Source organism: Lithobates pipiens, unplaced genomic scaffold, assembly GCF_037356315.1.
Source record: "Lithobates pipiens isolate NorthernLeopardFrog02 unplaced genomic scaffold, aLitPip1_a1.2 Scaffold_8, whole genome shotgun sequence".
Taxonomy (NCBI): domain Eukaryota; kingdom Metazoa; phylum Chordata; class Amphibia; order Anura; family Ranidae; genus Lithobates; species Lithobates pipiens.
The window spans coordinates 623,205,537-623,225,764 of record NW_027507903.1 but is presented as its reverse complement, the minus strand read 5'-3'; the positions used below and the strand labels follow the sequence as shown (position 1 = coordinate 623,225,764).

Sequence of the window (20,228 nt, the reverse complement as noted above, 5' to 3'; positions counted from 1 at the left end):
ATTCGCACCGCACTGCAGTGCAAATCACATCCGATCTCTGTGCGATTCGAGTTCAGCCATTCGCCGCACCCGCCGCACCCGCCGCACCCGCCGCAAATTCGCACGGGACCCTTTTTTTGGCCCGCAGCAGAATCGGATCGCATGGGTGTTCACACCATGCGATCCGAGTTTGCAGATCGCACTGCGATATGCGAACTGATCTGGGGGTGTCAGTAACATTTCACTGACACTCCCAGCAGTTCGCATAGGGCAGTGTGAACTGCCGCCGGGAGGCATGCGATGCGGGAACCCGCCGCGGATTCGCGGCGTTTCCGCATCGCTCCAGTGTGAACCCAGCCTAATAAGCGATCATTTTTCTGATCGCCGTATTAGTGTCACAGGTGACGCTAGTTAGGCAGGTAGGTATTTAGGTTCGCCGCAGCTTTTTATAGCGCCAGGGACCCCCATATACTACCGCATAAAGCCCCCTGATTGCCCCCTAGTTAACCCTTTCACCAGTGATCACCATATAACTGTTACAGGTGACGCTGGTTGGTTAGTTATTTTTTTATAGTTTCAGGGCACCCGCCATTTATTACCTAATAAAGGTTTAACCCCCTGATCACCCGGCGGGTGTCATTTGTGACTAATAACTGTTAGGGCAGTTAGGGTTAGCCCCCTTTAGTTCTAAGGTACCCCCCTAACCCCCCCAATAAAGGTTTAACCCCGTGATCACCCCCCGTCGCCAGTGTCACTAAGGCTGGGTTCACATTGCAGCGGTTTATGAGAATGGATGTGATTCGCACCGCACTGCAGTGCAAATCACATCCGATCTCTGTGCGATTCGAGTTCAGCCATTCGCCGCACCCGCCGCACCCGCCGCAAATTCGCACGGGACCCTTTTTTTGGCCCGCAGCAGAATCGGATCGCATGGGTGTTCACACCATGCGATCCGAGTTTGCAGATCGCACTGCGATATGCGAACTGATCTGGGGGTGTCAGTAACATTTCACTGACACTCCCAGCAGTTCGCATAGGGCAGTGTGAACTGCCGCCGGGAGGCATGCGATGCGGGAACCCGCCGCGCATTCGTGGCGTTCCCGCATCGCTCCAGTGTGAACCCAGCCTAATAAGCGATCGTTTTTCTGATCGCTGTATTAGTGTCACAGGTGACGCTAGTTAGGCAGGTAGGTATTTAGGTTCGCTGCAGCTTTTTATAGCGCCAGGGACCCCCATATACTACCGCATAAAGCCCCCTAATTGCCCCCTAGTTAACCCTTTCACCAGTGATCACCATATAACTGTTACAGGTGACGCTGGTTGGTTAGTTATTTTTTTATAGTTTCAGGGCACCCGCCATTTATTACCTAGTCTCACTAGTGTACCCCTAAATTTAGGGGTGTCTACTTTCCAAAATGGGGTCATTTGGGGGGGGTTTGTGCCATCTTGGCATTTTATGGCCTTCAAAACGGTAACGCCCTTAGAAAGCCTGAAGGCGGTGCTTGGTTTTCGGGGCCCCGTACGCGGCTAGGCTCCCAAAAAGTCCCACATATGTGGTATCCCCATACTCAGGAGAAGCAGCAGAATTTATTTTGGGGTGTCATTTCACATATGCCCATGGCATGCGTGAGCAATATATCATTTAGTGACAACTTTGTGAAAAAAAAAAAAAAAAAAAAAAGTTTGTAATTTTCCCGCAACTTGTGGCAAAATATAAAATATTCCATGGACTCAACATGCCTCTCAGCAAATAGCTTGGGGTGTCTACTTTCTAAAATGGGGTCATTTGTGGGGGTTTTGTGCCATCTTGGCATTTTATGGCCTTCAAAACTGTAATAGGTAGTGAGGAGTGAAATCAAAAAATTACGCCCTTAGAAAGCCTGAAGGCGGTGCTTGGTTTTCGGGGCCCCGTACGCGGCTAGGCTCCCAAAAAGTCCCACATATGTGGTATCCCCGTACTCAGGAGAAGCAGCAGAATTTATTTTGGGGTGTCATTTCACATATGCCCATGGCATGCATGAGCAATATATCATTTAGTGACAACTTTGTTAAAAAAAAAAAAAAAAAAAAAAGTTTGTAATTTTCCCGCAACTTGTGGCAAAATATAAAATATTCCATGAACTCAACATGCCTCTCAGCAAATAGCTTGGGGTGTCTACTTTCTAAAATGGGGTCATTTGTGGGGGTTTTGTGCCATCTTGGCATTTTATGGCCTTCACAACTGTAATAGGTAGTGAGAAGTGAACTCAAAAATTTACGCCCTTAGAAAGCCTGAAGGCGGTGCTTGGTTTTCGGGGCCCCGTACGCGGCTAGGCTCCCAAAAAGTCCCACATATGTGGTATCCCCATACTCAGGAGAAGCAGCAGAATTTATTTTGGGGTGTCATTTCACATACGCCCATAGCATGTGTGAGCAATATATCATTTAGTGACAACTTTGTGTAAAAAAAAAAAAAATTTTTTTTTTTGTCATTATTCAATCGCTTGAGGCAAAAAAATAAAATATTCAATGGGCTCAACATGCCTCTTATCAATTTCCTTAGGGGGTCTACTTTCCAAAATGGGGTCATTTGGGGGGGTTTTGTACTGCCCTGCCATTTTAGCACCTCAAGAAATGAGATAGGCAGTCGTAAACTAAAAGCTGCGTAAATTCCAGAAAACGTACCTTAGTTTGTAGATGTGACAACTTTTGCGCAAACCAATAAATATACAATTATTGACTTTTTTTTTACCAAAGACATGTGGCTGAATACATTTTGGCCTAAATGTATGACTAAAATTGAGTTTATTGGATTTTTCTAATAACAAAAAGTAGAAAATATCATTTTTTTTCAAAATTTGCGGTCTTTTTACGTTTATATCGCAAAAAATAAAAATCGCAGAGGCAATCAAATACCATCAAAAGAAAGCTCTATTTGTGGGAAGAAAAGGACGCAAATTTTGTTTGGGTACAACATTGCATGACCGCGCAATTACCAGTTAAAGCAGCGCAGTGCCAAAGTGTAAAAAGACCTCTGGTCATTTACCAGCAAAATGGTCCGGTCTGAAAGTGGTTAAAGAGTAACTCCACTTTTGTTGAGAAAATAACATTCCCCTCTGAATGACCTATGTACATTGGAGGGAATTGAACAAACTTTGTTGCAGAGTCCTACTTTTTGTTATTCTGAATAAATGTATCTGTATGGGATTGATTTTATAATTATCACTCCGCTGCTGCAGCTGCAGGGCTCTAATGAGGAAACTGGCAAGGTCTGCATCCCTTTAGATGTGATTTCCCTTTTATGCTCCCAAATTCTGGCATGCATCGTAGTGCAGACTTCTGGGAAAATCAGTGAGCCAATCGCCTAAGCATTGAATTGCATTGAATTTTACAGAAAACTATAGCACTGTAGACTGAAAAGGAAATACATTTTTTTTTAATACATTTTAATTACAATATAAATTGTGTCGTGATTGTTTACAACAAATTGTTTTATTTTTAGTTGCCATTTCTTTATCCCCACGAAAGTGGAGTTACCCTTTAAGCCTAAGCATGCCTTCCATTCAAAAGGAGTCCACAAGTAGTTCAAATGTCAATGGTCCCAAAAAAGTGTCAAAAGTGTCCGATCTGTCTGCTGCAATGTCTCAGTCCCGAAAAAAAATCGCTGATTACTAGTAAAACAAATAATAATAAAAATGGCATAAATCTATCCCCTATTTTGTAGACGCTATAACTTTTGCGCAAACCATTTAATATACGCTTATTGGGATTTGTTTTACCAAAAATATGTAGAAGAATACATATCAGCCTAAACTGATGAAGACATTTTTTTTTTTGGGTTATTATATCAAAAGTAAAAAATATTGTTTTTTTTTTCAAAATTGTCGCTCTTCTTTTGTTCAAAAGTTAAAAATGGCGATTTGATCAAATACCACCAAAAGAAAGCTCTATTTGTGGGAAAAAAGACATACATTTTTATTTGGGTACAACATCGAACGACCGTGCAATTGTCAGTTAAAGTAAGGCAGTGCCGTATCACATAAAATGGCCTGGAAGGGGGGGGGGGGGGGGTAAATATTCTGCAGGTCAAATGGTTAATATGACCTATTTCTTGACCATCTATGAGAAATAAATAGAAACACGTTATTTATGTAATTTAAACAGCATTTTTTTAAATGTATCTTTGATTTCCTTGTTCCTCAGGGCATATATCATTGGATTTAACAATGGTGTCAAGACTATATACAGGACCGAGCGGGCTTTGTTGACGTTAGAGGAGTAGGTTTGGGAGGGGTCACTGTATACTGTGATTATGGTCAGGAAGTAAGTGCATACCACAAGCAGGTGGGCACTGCAGGTGGAGAAGGTCTTCTGCCGGCCTTGAGCTGAAGGGATCTGAAGGATGGTGATGAGAATACGGATATAAGAAGATATAATGAACAGGAATGGGAGAAGAACTACATGGAGTGAGGATATGAAGGTTTCTGTCTTTACAATAGAGGTGTCTGAGCAGGAAAGTTCTAAAATTGGAGCAAGATCGCAGAAGAAGTGGTCAATGGTATTTGGCCCACAGAAGTTCAGTTGGTGCGTGAGAACTGCCGGTAAAACTGTCACGCCTAAACTTGTAAGCCATGATGTAGTGATGAGACATTTTTGGAGCTTAATGTCCATAATTTGGGAGTAATGCAATGGTTTACAGACAGCCAGGTAACGATCGTAGGACATCACCGTCAGGAGGAAACATTCCATGCTGCCAATCGATCCATAGAAGTAGAACTGGACAATGCATGCGTTTAATGAAATGACTTGTTTTCCACGTGCAATGATAGCCAACATGTTGGGCACCACGTTTGTTGTCAAAATGATATCTGACAATGCCAAGTTGGACATAAAAACATACATAGGGGATTGGAGATTTCTGTATAAACACACCAGCATAATAATGACTGCATTTCCACATACTGTAGATAAATACAAAAAATAGAAAAGAAGGAAGAGGGCGATTTTTAAATTACGATGTCCACTAAAACCAAGGAGGAAAAACTCCTTTACCATTGTGCTATTCGTCATCCTTATTCCTTAGAAGGGAAAGAAATGAAAACTATTTATATGTAGTATGATAAGTATGAAAAAAAGAAATCCTTTGTAATAAAAATCTGCAAACTACCATAATATATATATATATATATATATATATATATATATATATATATATATATATATATATATATATATATATATATATATAAAAGATAAAAGCCCATACAGACTTTTTGACAACAAACATGCAAATTAGCTGTTTTAAGGCCACATCCAAAGGTGTGTACGCTCCATCGGACAAACTTTTTTGGTTTTCATCGTTGGCTGTGTGAACGGACAAACTTTCCGGCAACAAAAGTCAGATGGAGCAAAGTTCGATCATGTGTACAGAAAACCATAGGACTTTTGTACAAAGTACAAACACGCATGCTCAGAACCTATGCAAAAGATCAGACAACAATACAGAAGTTGAACAAAAAGGTGGCGGTAAAGAGCAGAAAAACCACATGATTTTGTAAAAATTGGCTGAAAAAGTCCTGCCATGTGTGTATGCAATACAAGTTCACGGCCGACGCCCTTTGTACAAAAATCCACGGAAAAGTTTGTACAAAGTCAGATCGTGTGTATGAGGCTTATGACTGTGAACTGCACTACAATGTGGTAAAAATTATGTTTTTTTCCTTCAGATTTATCAAAACCATATAATATGAGGTCAAATCTTAGGCGTTTCAATTTGTATGCAATGAGGCAGGCCCTTTTACTACATGGTTTTGGTAAATCTGAAGACAAAAAACAGCAGAAAATCTGATAGTGTGTATGGGGCTTAACCCCCAATAACCCAATTTTTTTTTTTTTTTAAATCAAATAAGTTTTTATTGCAAAACACATATGGTACAAACCAAACATAGGAGCAAAGTACAGTCTTACAGTAGCATTGGTTTTTACATCCAAAAGTATACAGGAAATATAAAAAATACAAATAGGTTCGGTTTGAAGACTGTTGAGACATGGAAAATATCAATAAAACCAAAAAATAAAGAAGAAAGGAGGTAAGAAAAAGGAACCAAAAGTAAAAAACAAAAGTAACATTCTCTCATAGACCACTCCGCACCAGGAAACAACCACATAAGTACCTTAAATATATACTGCGGCCCACAGCCCATCACACAGTCCCACTGGTGTCTCCCTGCACCCCGTACAATTACCGGATGAGGGAGAGACATAGAATTAAACCCACCCTGGGAACATGACCATTTATGTACCTCCATGTACCGGTCCTAGGACCTTCAGTCAACCCTGTAAAAGTCTGTCCTGTATCAGTTGGTGGGGAGCTAGTCCCGGGACCTCAAGCCAACCCCCCCACATGGCATTAAATTTGTGCGGTGCGTTTCTGTGTTGGTATGTTATCTTTTCCCTGATCAGCATCTGGTTCACCTGTTCTATCCATCGCTGCCTGGTGGGAACCCTGTGGGTTATCCACAATCTCGCTATCAATTTTCTGGCTACGTATAGTAACCTAATAATGGCTGTATGGGCCAAGGGCGTCAATGATTCTTCATCCAGGGCCCCCAACAGGCATACCAACGGACACCGCGGAATACTAACAGAGAACACGGAGGATATAGTGTCAAGAATTCCAGCCCAATATCGTTTTCGTTTCGGGCACCTCCAGAACATGTGCATAAGATCCCCATGGTCCCGCATACATTTAGGGCAAAGGGGAGATCCTCTAACACCCCAACTGTGCAGTTTAACTGGAGTTCTATAGGTCCTATGTAGTAAATATAGGTGGGAGAGCCTATGGGAGGCCAATACCGACACCAACGGAGCGGAGGACAAGCAAAGATTCCAGGTTTCTGCGTCCACGGGCCCCAGGTCCGCCTCCCATCTCTGCCGACATGGAAGATGTGCCGGGTCCTGCACCGCGTCAAGAAGCATAGCATACCCCCTAGAGATCATGCCTTTACGGTCAACCTGCATGAATATCCCCTGCACCACAGGATGGTCTGTTAGGGAGAGCTGCACACTCCGTGCCTGTGTCTGCAGCGCATGACGTAACTGTAAATATTTAAAAAAATCCCTGCGTGGGATGTCAAACTCAGCCTGTATTTCCATGAAGGACTTCAGTACCCGTCCACTATACAGTTGCGAGAGATACTGAAGGCCGCTCCTACTCTAGTTACCAAAACCCTTGAGCTTAAAAAGTTCACCATAATTAGCATTCCGCCAAATAGGGGTGAGGGCAAGGAAGCCACGTATTCGTAGCAGTTTTTTAACATGAGACCACAGGGCATTCAGCAGTATAATAGTCGGGGAACCCCTGTCCATATGAGGGAAGCCTGCCTCCAATCTAGACAATGCTGTGTCCGAGGCGACCGTGTCAGCCAGTATCCTATGGATCGGGTCCAAGGGATCATCTGACCCCCACCCACCCAGGTGCTGGAGCTGCGAAGCCAAAAAATACATCCTAGCGTGTGGAAGTGCCAACCCCCCTTCGTCCTTATTATATTGCAAGGTAAGTAAACTAAGTCTGGCCGTCTTTCTACACCATATTAATTCCCTAAACTGAGAGTCAATTTTATCGAACCAACGTTTCGGGATCCAGGTCGGGGAATTATGACAAATATAGAGCAACTGCGGGGCCCACACCATTTTAATGAGGTTTACCCTGCCCACCACCGATAACGGTAGCTTGCACCAGATCTTACATTTATCCCTGAACTTAAGTAACAATGGCATAAGATTCAGTTTGGCATAGTCCGCCACCTCGGGGGATATCTGCACCCCTAGATACTTAAAGGATGTAACCGTCTGAATCATGTTTGCACAAGGGAGTAAGGGAGCCGTTAGAGGGGACAAGGGCAGCAGCACAGATTTGTCCCAGTTAATCTTAAAACTTGACAGTGTACCAAATAGGGTAATCAGGTTCATGGTGGCCGTAAGGGAACCCTGCGTGTCCCCCAGGTATATAAGCGTGTCATCCGCGTATAGCGATACCACATCCGTTCCAGTGGGCCTGCAGAAACCCACAATATCCGGAGCCGATCTCATTCTGGCTGCTAGTGGTTCAAGCGCCATGGCAAAGAGCAGGGGCGACAGAGGGCACCCCTGTCTCGTGCCTCTATACAGCACGAACGGGTCGGAGAGCTCCACATTAGCTCTGATTCTAGCCGTAGGCTTGGCATATAATAGTCGGACCCAGCTAATAAATGTACTGCCCAGCCCCATCCGCTCCATCACTTTCCACAGATAAGGCCACTCAACACTATCAAAGGCCTTAGCCGCGTCCAGCGAGAGGATGGCCTGATTACCGGGGTTATCCACAGGGACCTGTAGGTTTAGGAATAAACGGCGAATATTTAGGGCAGTGGAACGTGAGGGAATAAATCCTGATTGATCCCTATGGATCAGTTTGTGTATTACCAGAGATAATCTCGTTGCCAAGACCCGAGCCAATAGTTTAACGTCGGTCGTGAGCAAGGAGATGGGCCTATATGCGTCCGGTGATGTTGCTACCTTACCCGGTTTTAGAAGTACAATGATGATTGCTTCGTTCATAGAAGCAGGTAGGACCCCCGTCTCTAAGGCGTTGTTAAACACTTTTAAAAGGGTTGGCAAAAGAACACCGGCATAACGCTTGTATACCTCGGATGGGAGGCCATCTGCCCCCGGAGCTTTGTTATTATGAGAGTGTTCCAGTGCAGAAGCCAATTCATCCTCCGTTAAGGGGGCGTTCAACAGCTCTCCATCCGACGCAGACAGGCATGGAATATCACAACCATTTAAAAAGTCCACAATCTCCCCATCACCGGGCTGCACCTTAGAGGAGTACAGGTCTGCATAAAAGGATCGAAATACCTGCAAGATCCCAGGGGTATCCGAGTGGGTCACTCCCTGCGAATCGCACAGTGAGTGAACCATAGGAGCGGAACCCTGGGCCCTCGCCAGCAGAGCCAGCATATGGCCTGTCGACTCCCCCTCCTCAAAGTGTGTTTGTTGTAGGAAAAACCTTTTATTTTCTGCCAGTTGTAAAGTTACCTGTCTAGACATAGATTGCGCCCCCAACCAAGACCTCTTAGTGTCCTCCGAAGGGTTGTCAACATAGGCCTGTTCCGACTCTCTAAGTGCTCTGCCGACCTCCAGTTCCCAAGCTTTAGTGTTCCGTTTTATATCAGTTATAGTAGTGATAAATTGCCCCCTAAGGAAGGCCTTAGCTGCATCCCAGACTACATCTATAGAGGCCGAGCCTAAATTGTCCTGCAGGAAAAGTTTAAGGGCACTTGCAATGGGGTCAGGCTGCGGGAAAAGTGCCAGCCAAAAGGGGTTAAGCTTCCAACTCCTAGGTGCGAGGTCAGTAGACAGGGACATCTCAATCCACAAAGAGGAGTGGTCGGATACATGTCTAACCCCATAACCAGAATCTCTAATTAGGGGGAGGAGGGCGGAGTTCCCCAGTCCCAGGTCTATTCTGGACAAGCTCCCAAACGCTGGAGAGCAACAGGAGTATAAACGGGAGTGGGGGTGGGCTCTCCGCCAGACATCAACCAGCCCAAGTTCAGCTAACAGAGCTGCAAAAGGAGTATCGCCATTAGGGCGTGAGGGGACCACAGGAGGAGTTGGAATCTTATCCCACAGGCCGTTGACATAGTTGTTAAAATCACCCATCGCCAGCAAGGGTATGCCAGGGAACTGTGCCATGAACCCAGCTAGGCGCCTAAGAATCTCCGCCGAATACGGCGGCGGGATATAAACATTGGCAATAATGCATTGTATAGTAGCAAGCTTACACAGCAAAAAAATGTACCTCCCCCCGGATCAATAACCTGTTGGGAGCAAGAGAAATGTGCATGCTGTCTAATTAGGATACTCACTCCTCTTGCATAGGCAGAGTAGGTAGAATGGTATTGGTGGACATACAGTCTAGAACCCAGGCTAAGAGTACCAGCAGGAGCAAAATGTGTCTCCTGCAGACACACAATGACAGCTTTCATATCTTTAAGGTGCCTCAGCACCGCCAGCCTCTTCACCGGACTGCCCAGCCCCCTAACATTCCAAGAAAGAAATCTAATCTTAGCCATCAGGAATACAAAATATAAGTGCAAGTAGGAGTAACCATATTAACAGTCGCATACAACCAGGGAGGAAAAAGGCAATTAACACACATTTATCAGAAACTAGCGACTGGGAAGTCGCATCACCTGAGATGTCCCAAAACTGGGGAGAAAAAAGTCCGACAGGAGCTGTCGTAGCTAGGAAGAGGCACCCAGATGGGTGCAGACAGGCCGGAAAATAGTCCTTGTCCGTTGCGATCCTGAGAGAGAAAAAATGAAACAAAGAGAAAAAGAAAAGAAAAACAGTTAGGCCGCGTACACACGGGCGGACTGTTCGCCCAACCTTGTCCGCTGAACAGTGTTTGGGCGGACAGTCCGCTCGTGTGTGGGCTTTCAGCGGACAGTTTCAGCGGACAGTTGGACGGACAAGGTTTTTCGGAAATTCCGTAAAACTGTCCGCTGAAACCTTGTTTCAGCGGACAGTCCGCCCGTGTGTAGGCTTGTTCGACAAACTAAGTTCCGCGCATGCTCAGAAAGAATTTACAGGGCGGAAGCGCTCGGTCTTGTAAAACTAGTGTTCGTATTGAAGCTAGCATATTCATCATGCTGCTAATTTTGTGTTTTTTTTTAATATAGCCCGTTCTTTTCTTCTTTGTAATGCAAGAAAAGTGAAGTAGCTTTGCTGCTTATATTCACACAGAGTTATACTACATGTTTTTATTCATCCTCATCCTATGATTAATCTTCCAATTATATCAAAAATATATTCCCAATTTATATAAAAAGAAAAAAAAAAATATTATATATATATATATATATATATATATATATATATATATATATATATATATATATATATATATATATATATATATATATATATATATATATATATATATATATATATATATATATATTATATATATTATATATATTATATATATATATTATATATTTTTTTATTTTTATATATATATTTATTTATTTATTTCAGAAAAAAAAAAAAATCTATTACTATATATTTTTGGAACTACTATTGTTTTTTTTTTTTTTTTTTTTTTTTTGGGTGGGGGGTTTGAAACAAGATGGACTTTCATTTTTTTGGGACAAGCAGGACTATGCAAGTAGAGATAGATAGATAGATAGATAGATAGATAGATAGATAGATAGATAGATAGATAGATAGATAGATAGATAGATAGATAGATAGATACCCAAACCATCATTTTAGCCTACACATGATTGCATGTTCAAAATCAGCAGAGCTTCCCCTCATTTCAAATGTTAAGCCTCAAATTTACAGCGAATGCACTTCCAAGTGCACTTGCAGTGCTTTAAAAATTGCACTTGAAGTTAGCATATTTACATGAACATGTGTTTTGTAAATAACCCCCAGAGTTTTTTGACATGTATCTGCCTACTCACAAATAAACTTTGTTTTTTGTAACCCAAAATTATACAAAAATATTGATAAAAAAAAAATAAAAGAAAACATACAATTTTTTTTTTTTAAATCAAAATTTTTTATTTTTCCTCATAACCAAAATGAATCAAGAGGGAGGCAACACTGGAGACAATTTTGACGTTTGTGAAGCCTTTTGTCCCCCAGGCACACATCAAGTGAGTGGACACCAAAATTCCGAACCTGCGTAGCATGTACATAGGGAGCACAACCAGGTCCTAGAATCCCAAAGACCAGGAACAGCAGCAGATGAGATCTATGTCCCCAGACTGTGGTACTACAACAGCCTGCGTCTTCTTTCAGAGCAGACTGAAGCCAGGCAGTCACTTGCGACTCTTCCGTCTAGCCTTCCCTCCACGCTTCGCTGGAGGCTGTGCCTCTGGTGGTGGAGTTGTGGTAGGAGGAGGAGGAGGAGGAGGAGGAGGAGGAGGAGGATGAGGAGCAGTAGGGTCTGTTTTGTAGAGCTTCGTGGTGGGTGTGAGCTCACCCTTCAGACCCAGTTGTACGGCATCAAAGAAGATTGCCTCACACATGTCTCTTTGGGGTTTGTCCATTTCCTGGAGCTTGCTAGCCAGATAAGTGGCATAGGCCTCCTGCGGATTGGGGGGTTTGGTCAAAATCTGGGTGGCTTGCCGTATCAGCACCAAGGACTCCTCCTCTGTACGGCCCATCCTCCTGGGCCTTTTGCTGGCTAGGCGGAGGGGAGGGACCTGGCTCTCAGTCCTACTCCTGCTGGGCCCAGCTAGCTCCTGCGTGTGGCTGGTCCCGGCCTCCTCCTCCATACCACTGGTCCCGGCCTCCTCCTGGGTGAGCTCATCCTGTGTAAAAAAACAAAGCAATCAATAACTAAAATATGTCTATATTTAGAAATCATCAATCACTAACAATTTTACAGTTCTCACTTGCAAATACATTTGTCTTGAAATACAAAAGGCTATCATTTTGACACCATCATTTTTCCATCAGTTCATTAAGATTTGAGCCACATTTGTGGAAACTACTGTATCCTTCTATCTAATTTAATTTGTGATGAAATCCTAGATTTGGAAGCAATTCAAACATTGAACTTGACATCATTAATATTTGAGCAATCCAAACGTTAGAAACTAAAATATACCTGGCTCCAGCTGGGCGCATCAACTTCGTCCAGCAAGGAAGGGTCTGGATCTTCCAGGGATGGCTCACCTGAGGTGGAGGGAAGGGTGGAGGGACGGGTAGACGGAAGAGTCGAAAGTGACGGCCTGGCTTCTGACGTGTCATCCAGAAAACGCAGCCTGTCATAATACCACAGCCTAGGTACATAGACCTGACCTGCTGCTGCTCCTGATGTTTGGGACTCTAGGATCTTTCGTTGCTCCCGCCTATACACGCTACGCAGGTTCTGAATTTTGTTGCTCACAAAGTCAGTGTCTGCCTGGGGGAGTCGGGTTTTCACAAACGCCAAAACTGTCTCCAGTGTCTTCTTCCGGGCAGCACGGATTGGGTATTGGGGGTGTTTTGTATCCCACAGATTGCTGTGCGACTCAACTAGATCTATAAAGGTGGAGAGGAAGGCCTCCTCTTTAAAGGGGTCTGCACTATACTTTTGCATTTTCTGAAAAAAAAAAAAAAAAAAAAAGTCAGACCAAATGCACACTATATTGTGACAATGTAGGCGAGACACACACTACTACACACGCTACCCCCCCCCCCCCACACACACACACACACACACACACACACACACACACACACACACACACCCCCACACACACACAAACACTCCCACACACACCCCCACACACACACAAACACTCCCACACACACACACACACACACACTCTACACACACTACTGCCCCCCCCCCCCCACACAAACACCCCCCCCCACACACACACAAACACTCCCACACACACACACACACACACACACACACTCTACACACACTACTGCCCCCCCCCACACAAACACCCCCCCCACACACACACAAACACTCCCACACACACACACACACACACACACCCCACACACACACCCCCCCACACACACACCCACACACACTCCCACACACACCCCACACACACTCCCACACACACACCACACACACCACACACACCACACACACCACACACACCACACACACACACACACACACACACACACACACACTAGCCCCACCCCCTAAACACCCACCCCCACACTACCACACAAAACACCAAGCCCACTCAACCACCAACCCACATAAAAATCAATCAAACATCAATAAAAATAAAATTAAATATGCATATCCCTAACGCAGGCTTTAAATTAACCGAAAATAAAATGATAACTATCTTACCGTCGCGTGTAGCACTCGCTGCTCCCGTTCGGACAAGCGTACGGCCTCGTGGTACCGCTTTATACACGGCGCATGCGCTCAGGCTCCGCCTGCGTCGCCCGCCCCTGACGTTCCTTGCGACCGTGTTTCCCCGCCCCTTTTACCCTCCTTCCGCTGTGGGTGTATGAGAGTGGAAAATGGCGGATGCAAGCTCAATTAGCAGCGTGAGCAGCGCGGAGGAAAGCCGTGGGCCCCAAGCAAGGAGGAGATATAAGGCCACCAATATGGCGTTCGAAGAGATGGTGGAGATGGTAGCTATCCTTCAAAGGGAGGATTATGATGGGGAACATGGCCCTTACCCAAAACCAAACATAAGAAAAAGCGCCATCTTGGACGAGGTGGTCACAGTCTTGGAGTCAAAATTCGGGGTACGGAGAGGAAAGGACCAGCTGCGGAAAAGATGGTCGGACATCAAGTCCAGGGAGCCGGACCAATATGACCGCATCAAAAAGGTCCTGAAAAAAAGTGAGTAAACTCCGTGTTTCTCGTGACTGTCGGACATAATCGTTTGATTTGATCGTAATCGTTCGTGTAGATAGTGTATGCAAACTGGCGGTTTTGATCGTAAGCGTTCGTGTAGATAGTGTATGTAAAACTGGCGGATTTTATCATAATCGTGCGTATAGATAGTGTGTGAAAACAGGCGGCTTTATATTAATCGTTCGTGTAGGCGCAGTAGATCTGGCGGATTAGATCGTAATCGTTCGTGTAGGTAGTTTATTAAAATATGGCGCATATGGTTGTTCGTATGTGTGGGCGTAAATAGTATGAATTTGTGTATGGTGTAAATTTAGCTGGTGTTGGATTAGATTTTAATTAGTTTTTTTTTTTTTTTGTATTGTTCATGATAAACTGAATTGTCACGCTCAGTTTATAGGATATACTTGTACATGGCCCTTTTTTTAGTCCACAGCCAAATCGGATCACATGGGTGTTCACACCATGTGGTCCGATTCCTGTCCGAGTTTAAAGATTGCACTGTGAAATGAGAACTAATTTGGAGGTGTCAATAAAACTTTACACTGATACTCCCAGCAGGTCACATAGGGCAGTGCGAACTCCGCATGCGATGCGTGAAACCACAGTAGATTTGCAGCGTTCACACATCGCAGCAGTCTGAACACAGCCTAACTAAAAAAAAGTCATTTTAAGGATGTATTAAACTAGGATCTTGTAATAACCAGCTAATAATTTTACACCACTTCAAACCAATGTTTCATATTCAAATTTCTGAACTCAAATATCACTATGCTTAAAAGTATTTTTTTTTTTTTATTTTTTTTTTCATTCTCATAGGGAAACAAAGACTCAGACAAGAGGCGGAGCAGCCCAGGACCCCCCGACCTCGCCAGCCTGATTGGGCAATTAGCCCCAGCCCCAGCCCCAACCCCAGCCCTGCGTCGGTATTGGAGCTGCCCAGTCCTGTATCTGCGAGGGAGCTACGGAGCTCGGTATCCTCCGCTGGACCAAGCTCCGTAGCTCCACTGGATGAGCCGAGCCCAGGGCTAGATGTGGAGGAGGAAGAGCAGGTGGAGTTACACACCCCACAAAGTGAAAGTGAGTGTCTGACAACCCAGCTTAAGGTAAACAATTAATGGCTGTATATTTTAACCAATTTTTTATCTACACATGTTTTTAGGTGATCTGGTTGTGGTAGAACAAGTGGCGGACCCATTTACCAGTGATAGTGCCCAGAGGATGATCGGTGACATCATGGCCTGGAATGGGCAGATTGATCGGATAGAGAACCAAATTATAAACATCCAAAGAGAACTGGTCACTATGAGGCAGGGAATGAAGAACATGATCGATGTTTTAGGGAGAATCTAAGCCCCTTTTCCCTAAAACCCAATCGATCATGTTCTTCATTCCCTTGGAACAACGTTTTTAATGTTTTAAAAACATAGTTTTTAGAGGCCAAATTTTGAAGATGCACACGGTGTGTCAACATGTGCTATGTGCCATCAGAGGATCGCAATGGACGCATTTGGTGTTTGAAAACCCTTCCTCATTCTAGTATGTGAGAGGAAGGGATTGCACACACCAAACACGTCCATTGATCACTCATGATGGTACATAGCACATGTTGACATTACCAATTTTTGGTGTGCATCTTCAAAATTTGGCTTTACCCCTTGTTTGATGTAAATAGTTCAAGATCTGATTTTATTATTTTAAATTTTAGTGATAGTTGTATTTTTGATATATTTATATATTTCTATGTTTACCAAAAAAAATAAAAAAAAAATAAAAAAAAATAAAATAAAATAATAATAATAATAATTAAAAAAAAATATATAAAAAAAAAAGATTTTTTAAAAAACAATTTCACAAAAAAAAAAAAAATAATTTAAAAAAAAAACACCAAAAAAAAAAAAAAAAGATCTAAATAAGAGGCACTGGTTGCAATGTGCACTATTAAAAAATCAAAAAAAAAAAGAATGTGTGTGTCTACTTCTTTCAATACTCAATACCAGTTTGTAAAGTCATTTTGTGTTTTCTGTCACAAAGGGCCTTATTTCCTATTGTCAAAAACCACTTTGCTATACAAATGCACTAGGACAGGAATATGCAATTAGTGGAAATCCAGCTGTTGCAGAACTACAAGTCCCATGAAGCATAGCAAGACTGGCAGCCACAAGCATGAGACCCAGAGGCATGATTGACTTGTAGTTTTGCACCAGCCGGAGGTTGGCCAATTGCATATCCCTGAATTAGGACAATGTAGGATACAAGCAACGTGAAAAGCAAACAAGAACCAAACTTAAAAATTTGAACAGACAAGACATATCTCAAGAAAAAGATTTTTTTTATTGGTCAGCTGGCATTGGAATAGCCCCCCTACCATTAAAATAGGTGACATAGCGGTCACGCACCTCACGTGCTGTTTGGGGGGCTAAGCCAGGAAGGGCATGATCCAGCCCTGTCAGTTCTGGAAGCCTGAGTCCGGCCTCAGGCCCAATAGGCTGCAGGTACTGGTTACCAGAAAATTTCCTTAAAAAAATTATGAAGAATGCAGCAGCACAGAACAACATAGTTGAGTTTATATTCTGCCAGGTTGATGGCTGTCAGCAACAGACGGAACCGGCTGGCCATAATGCCAAAGGCACTCTCCACAACCCTTCTTGCTCTGGCCAGCCGGAAATTAAAAATCCTCCTCTCCGGGGTGAGGGTCCTTTGGGGGAAGGGTCTCATGAGATGTTCGCTCAGACCAAACGCTTCGTCAGCCAGAAAAACAAACGGGAGCCCATCCACATTTTCGGCATCTGGTGGCAAGTCCAGGCCACCAGTGGTAAGACGGTGGCAGAACTCGGTCTGCCTAAAGACTCCTCCGTCAGACATCCGGCCGTTCTTCCCCACATCCACATAAAGGAAGTCACATTGTGCCGACACCACCGCCATTAGCACCACACTATGGAACCCCTTATAATTCCAATAGTAGGACCCCGAATGGGGTGGGGGCACAATCCTCACATGTTTCCCGTCGATGGCCCCTCCGCAGTTGGGGAAGTCCCAACGGGCAGCGAACTGGGAAGCCACAGTCTGCCATTCCTGTGGCGTTGAAGGAAGCTGAAACCAAAAAAAAAAAAAAAAAAAAAAACAAAAAAAATTAGTCATTAACCACTTGACCACTGGGCACTTAAACACCCTTAATAACCAGACCAATTTTCAGCTTTCGGTGCTCTCGCATTTTGAATGACAATTACTCAGTCATGCAACACTGGACCTATATGAAATTTTTGTCCTTTTTTTCACACAAATAGAGCTTTCTTTTGGTGGTATTTAATCACCGCTGTTTTTTTTTTTTTTTGTGCTATAAAAGAAAAAATACCGAAAATTCTGTAAAAAAACGAATTTTTCTTTGTTTCTGTTAGAAAATTTAGCAGATTAGTAATTTTTTCTTTATAAATTTTGGCCAAAATTTATACTACTACATATCTTTGGTAAAAATAAGTACAAATTGGTGGATATTATTTGGTCTTTGTGAAAGTTATAGAGTCCACAAGCTATGGTGCCAATATCTGAAAATTGATCACACCTGAAGGACTGACGGCCTATTTCAATTCTTGAGACCCTAACATGCCAGAAAAGTACAAATACCCCCCAAATGACCCCTTTTTGGAAAGAAGACATTCCAAGGTATTTAGTAAGAGGCATGATGAGTTTTTTGAAGTTGTCATTTTTTCCCACAATTCTTTGCAAAATCAAGATTCTTTTTACTTTTTTTTTTTTTTTCACAAAATTGTCATATTATCAGGTTATTTCTCACACACAGCATATGCATACCACAAATTACACCCCAAAACACATTCTTCTATTACTCCCGAGTATGGTGATACCACATGTGTGAGACTTTTACACAGCGTGGCCACATACAGAGGCCCAACATGCATGGAGCGCCATCAGGTGTTCTGGAGCACCCAGGACAATTCTGACATTTCTCTCCTACATGTAAAAATCATAATTTATTTGCTAGAAAATTACATAGAACTCCAAAACATTATATATGTTTTTTTAGCAAACACCCTGGAGAATACAATGGTGGTCTTTGCAACTTTTTATCTCGCACGGTATTTGCGCAGTAATTTTTCGAATGCTTTTTTTTGGAAAAAAAACTGTTTTGTGCTTAAAAAAAAAAAAAACACAGTAAAGTTAGCCCAATTTTTGCATAATGTGAAAGATGAAGTTACGCTGAGTAAATAGATACCTAATATGTCACTCTTCAAAATTGCACACGCTCGTGGAATGGCGGCAAACGTCGCTACTTAAAAATCCCCATAGGCGACGATTTACATTTTTTTTACTGGTTATATGTTTTGAGTTACAGAGGAGGTCTAGGGCTAGAATTATTTCTCTCGCTCTAACGTTCGCAGCGATACCTCACATGTGTGGTTTGAACACCGTTTTCATATGTGGGCGGGACTTACGCATGCGTTCGCTTCTGCATGCGAGCACATGGGGACAGGGGCGCTTTAAAAAAAAACATTTTTTTTTATTGTTCATTTTACTTTATTTATTTTAGTTTGACATTTTTTTCCCCAAAAATAATTTTTTTGATCACTTTTATTCCTATTACAAGGAATGTAAACATCCCTTGTAATAGGAATATGGCATGACAGGTCCTCTTTACAGTGAGATGTGGGGTCAATAAGACCCACATCTCACCTCTAAGCTGGGAAGCCTGAAAAAAAAAAAGATTCTGGCTTTGATCGTATTAGCGATTCGGTAGAAGCACCGGAGGGCGGAGGGCGGCGGGAGATGTCTATGGCTGGGTATTGCAGGGTATCACGACTATGGCTGGGTATCTCAGAGCATGGTGTTGCAGAGTACTGCGTTGCAGAGCATTGCAGGGTATTGGCGGGTGTTGCAGAGCATTGCAGAGTGTTGCAGGGTATTGGCGGGTGTTGCAGAGCATTGCAGAGTGTTGCAGGGTATCGGCGGGGGTTGCAGAGCATTGCAGAGTGTTGCAGGGTATCGGCGGGGGTTGCAGAGCATTGCAGAGTGTTGCAGGGTATCGGCGGGGGTTGCAGAGCATTGCAGAGTGTTGCAGGGTATTGGCGGGTGTTGCAGAGTGTTGCAGGGTATTGCAGAGCGTTGCGGAGTGTTGCAGGGCATTGCGGAGTGTTGCAGGGCATTGCAGAGTGTTGCAGGGCATTGCAGAGTGTTGCAGGGCATTGCGGAGTGTTGCAGGGCATTGCGGAGTGTTGCAGGGCATTGCGGAGTGTTGCAGGGCAATGCAGAGTGTTGCAGGGCAATGCAGAGTGTTGCAGGGCATTGCAGAGTGTTGCAGGGCATTGCAGAGTATTTGCAGGGAATTGCAGAGTATTTGCAGGGAATTGCAGAGTAATGCAGAGTATTTGCAGGGAATTGCAGAGTAATGCAGAGTATTTGCAGGGAATTGCAAAGTAATGCAGAGTATTTGCAGGGAATTGCAGAGTAATGCAGAGTATTTGCAGGGAATTGCAGAGTAATGCAGAGTATTTGCAGGGATTTGAGGGGTTAATTTTCGGTGAGCAGCGATGTGGGCACTGCAGATGCAGCCCACATCGCTGCTGACACCGATCTCTTCCCCCTCCGCTGTACCGATCGGTACAGAGAGGGGGAGGGAGGAACCGGCGTCATAACATGACGCCGGCTTGTTTACAAGTGATCACTCCGTCATTTGACGGAGCGATCACGTGGTAAACGGCCGCGATGAGCGGCCGTTTACCGTGATTCGTGATGCGCCGGGTCCACTGGACCCAGCGGTCACGGATGCTCTCGTGTGCGCACCCCAGGGGGCGCGCGAGAGCAGAATTCTGGGAGGCCGTTAATTAACGGCCTCTTAGAGTTAAACAACCGCCCTGATGCCGTTAATCGG

General features: G+C 43.8%; 1 protein-coding gene across 1 annotated transcript in view; it reads right to left on the bottom strand.

Moving 5' to 3' along the window:
* Positions 1–3,908: 3,908 nt before the first annotated feature.
* Positions 3,909–20,228, bottom strand: part of LOC143963911 (olfactory receptor 6N1-like) — a 27,483-nt gene continuing 11,163 nt past the window's right edge. Inside the window, exon 2 of the mRNA XM_077473647.1 lies at positions 3,909–5,036. Within this exon, the coding sequence (XP_077329773.1) occupies positions 4,102–5,028 (927 nt within the window). The 5' untranslated portion in view covers positions 5,029–5,036 and the 3' untranslated portion in view covers positions 3,909–4,101. The remainder of the gene's footprint in view (positions 5,037–20,228) is intronic.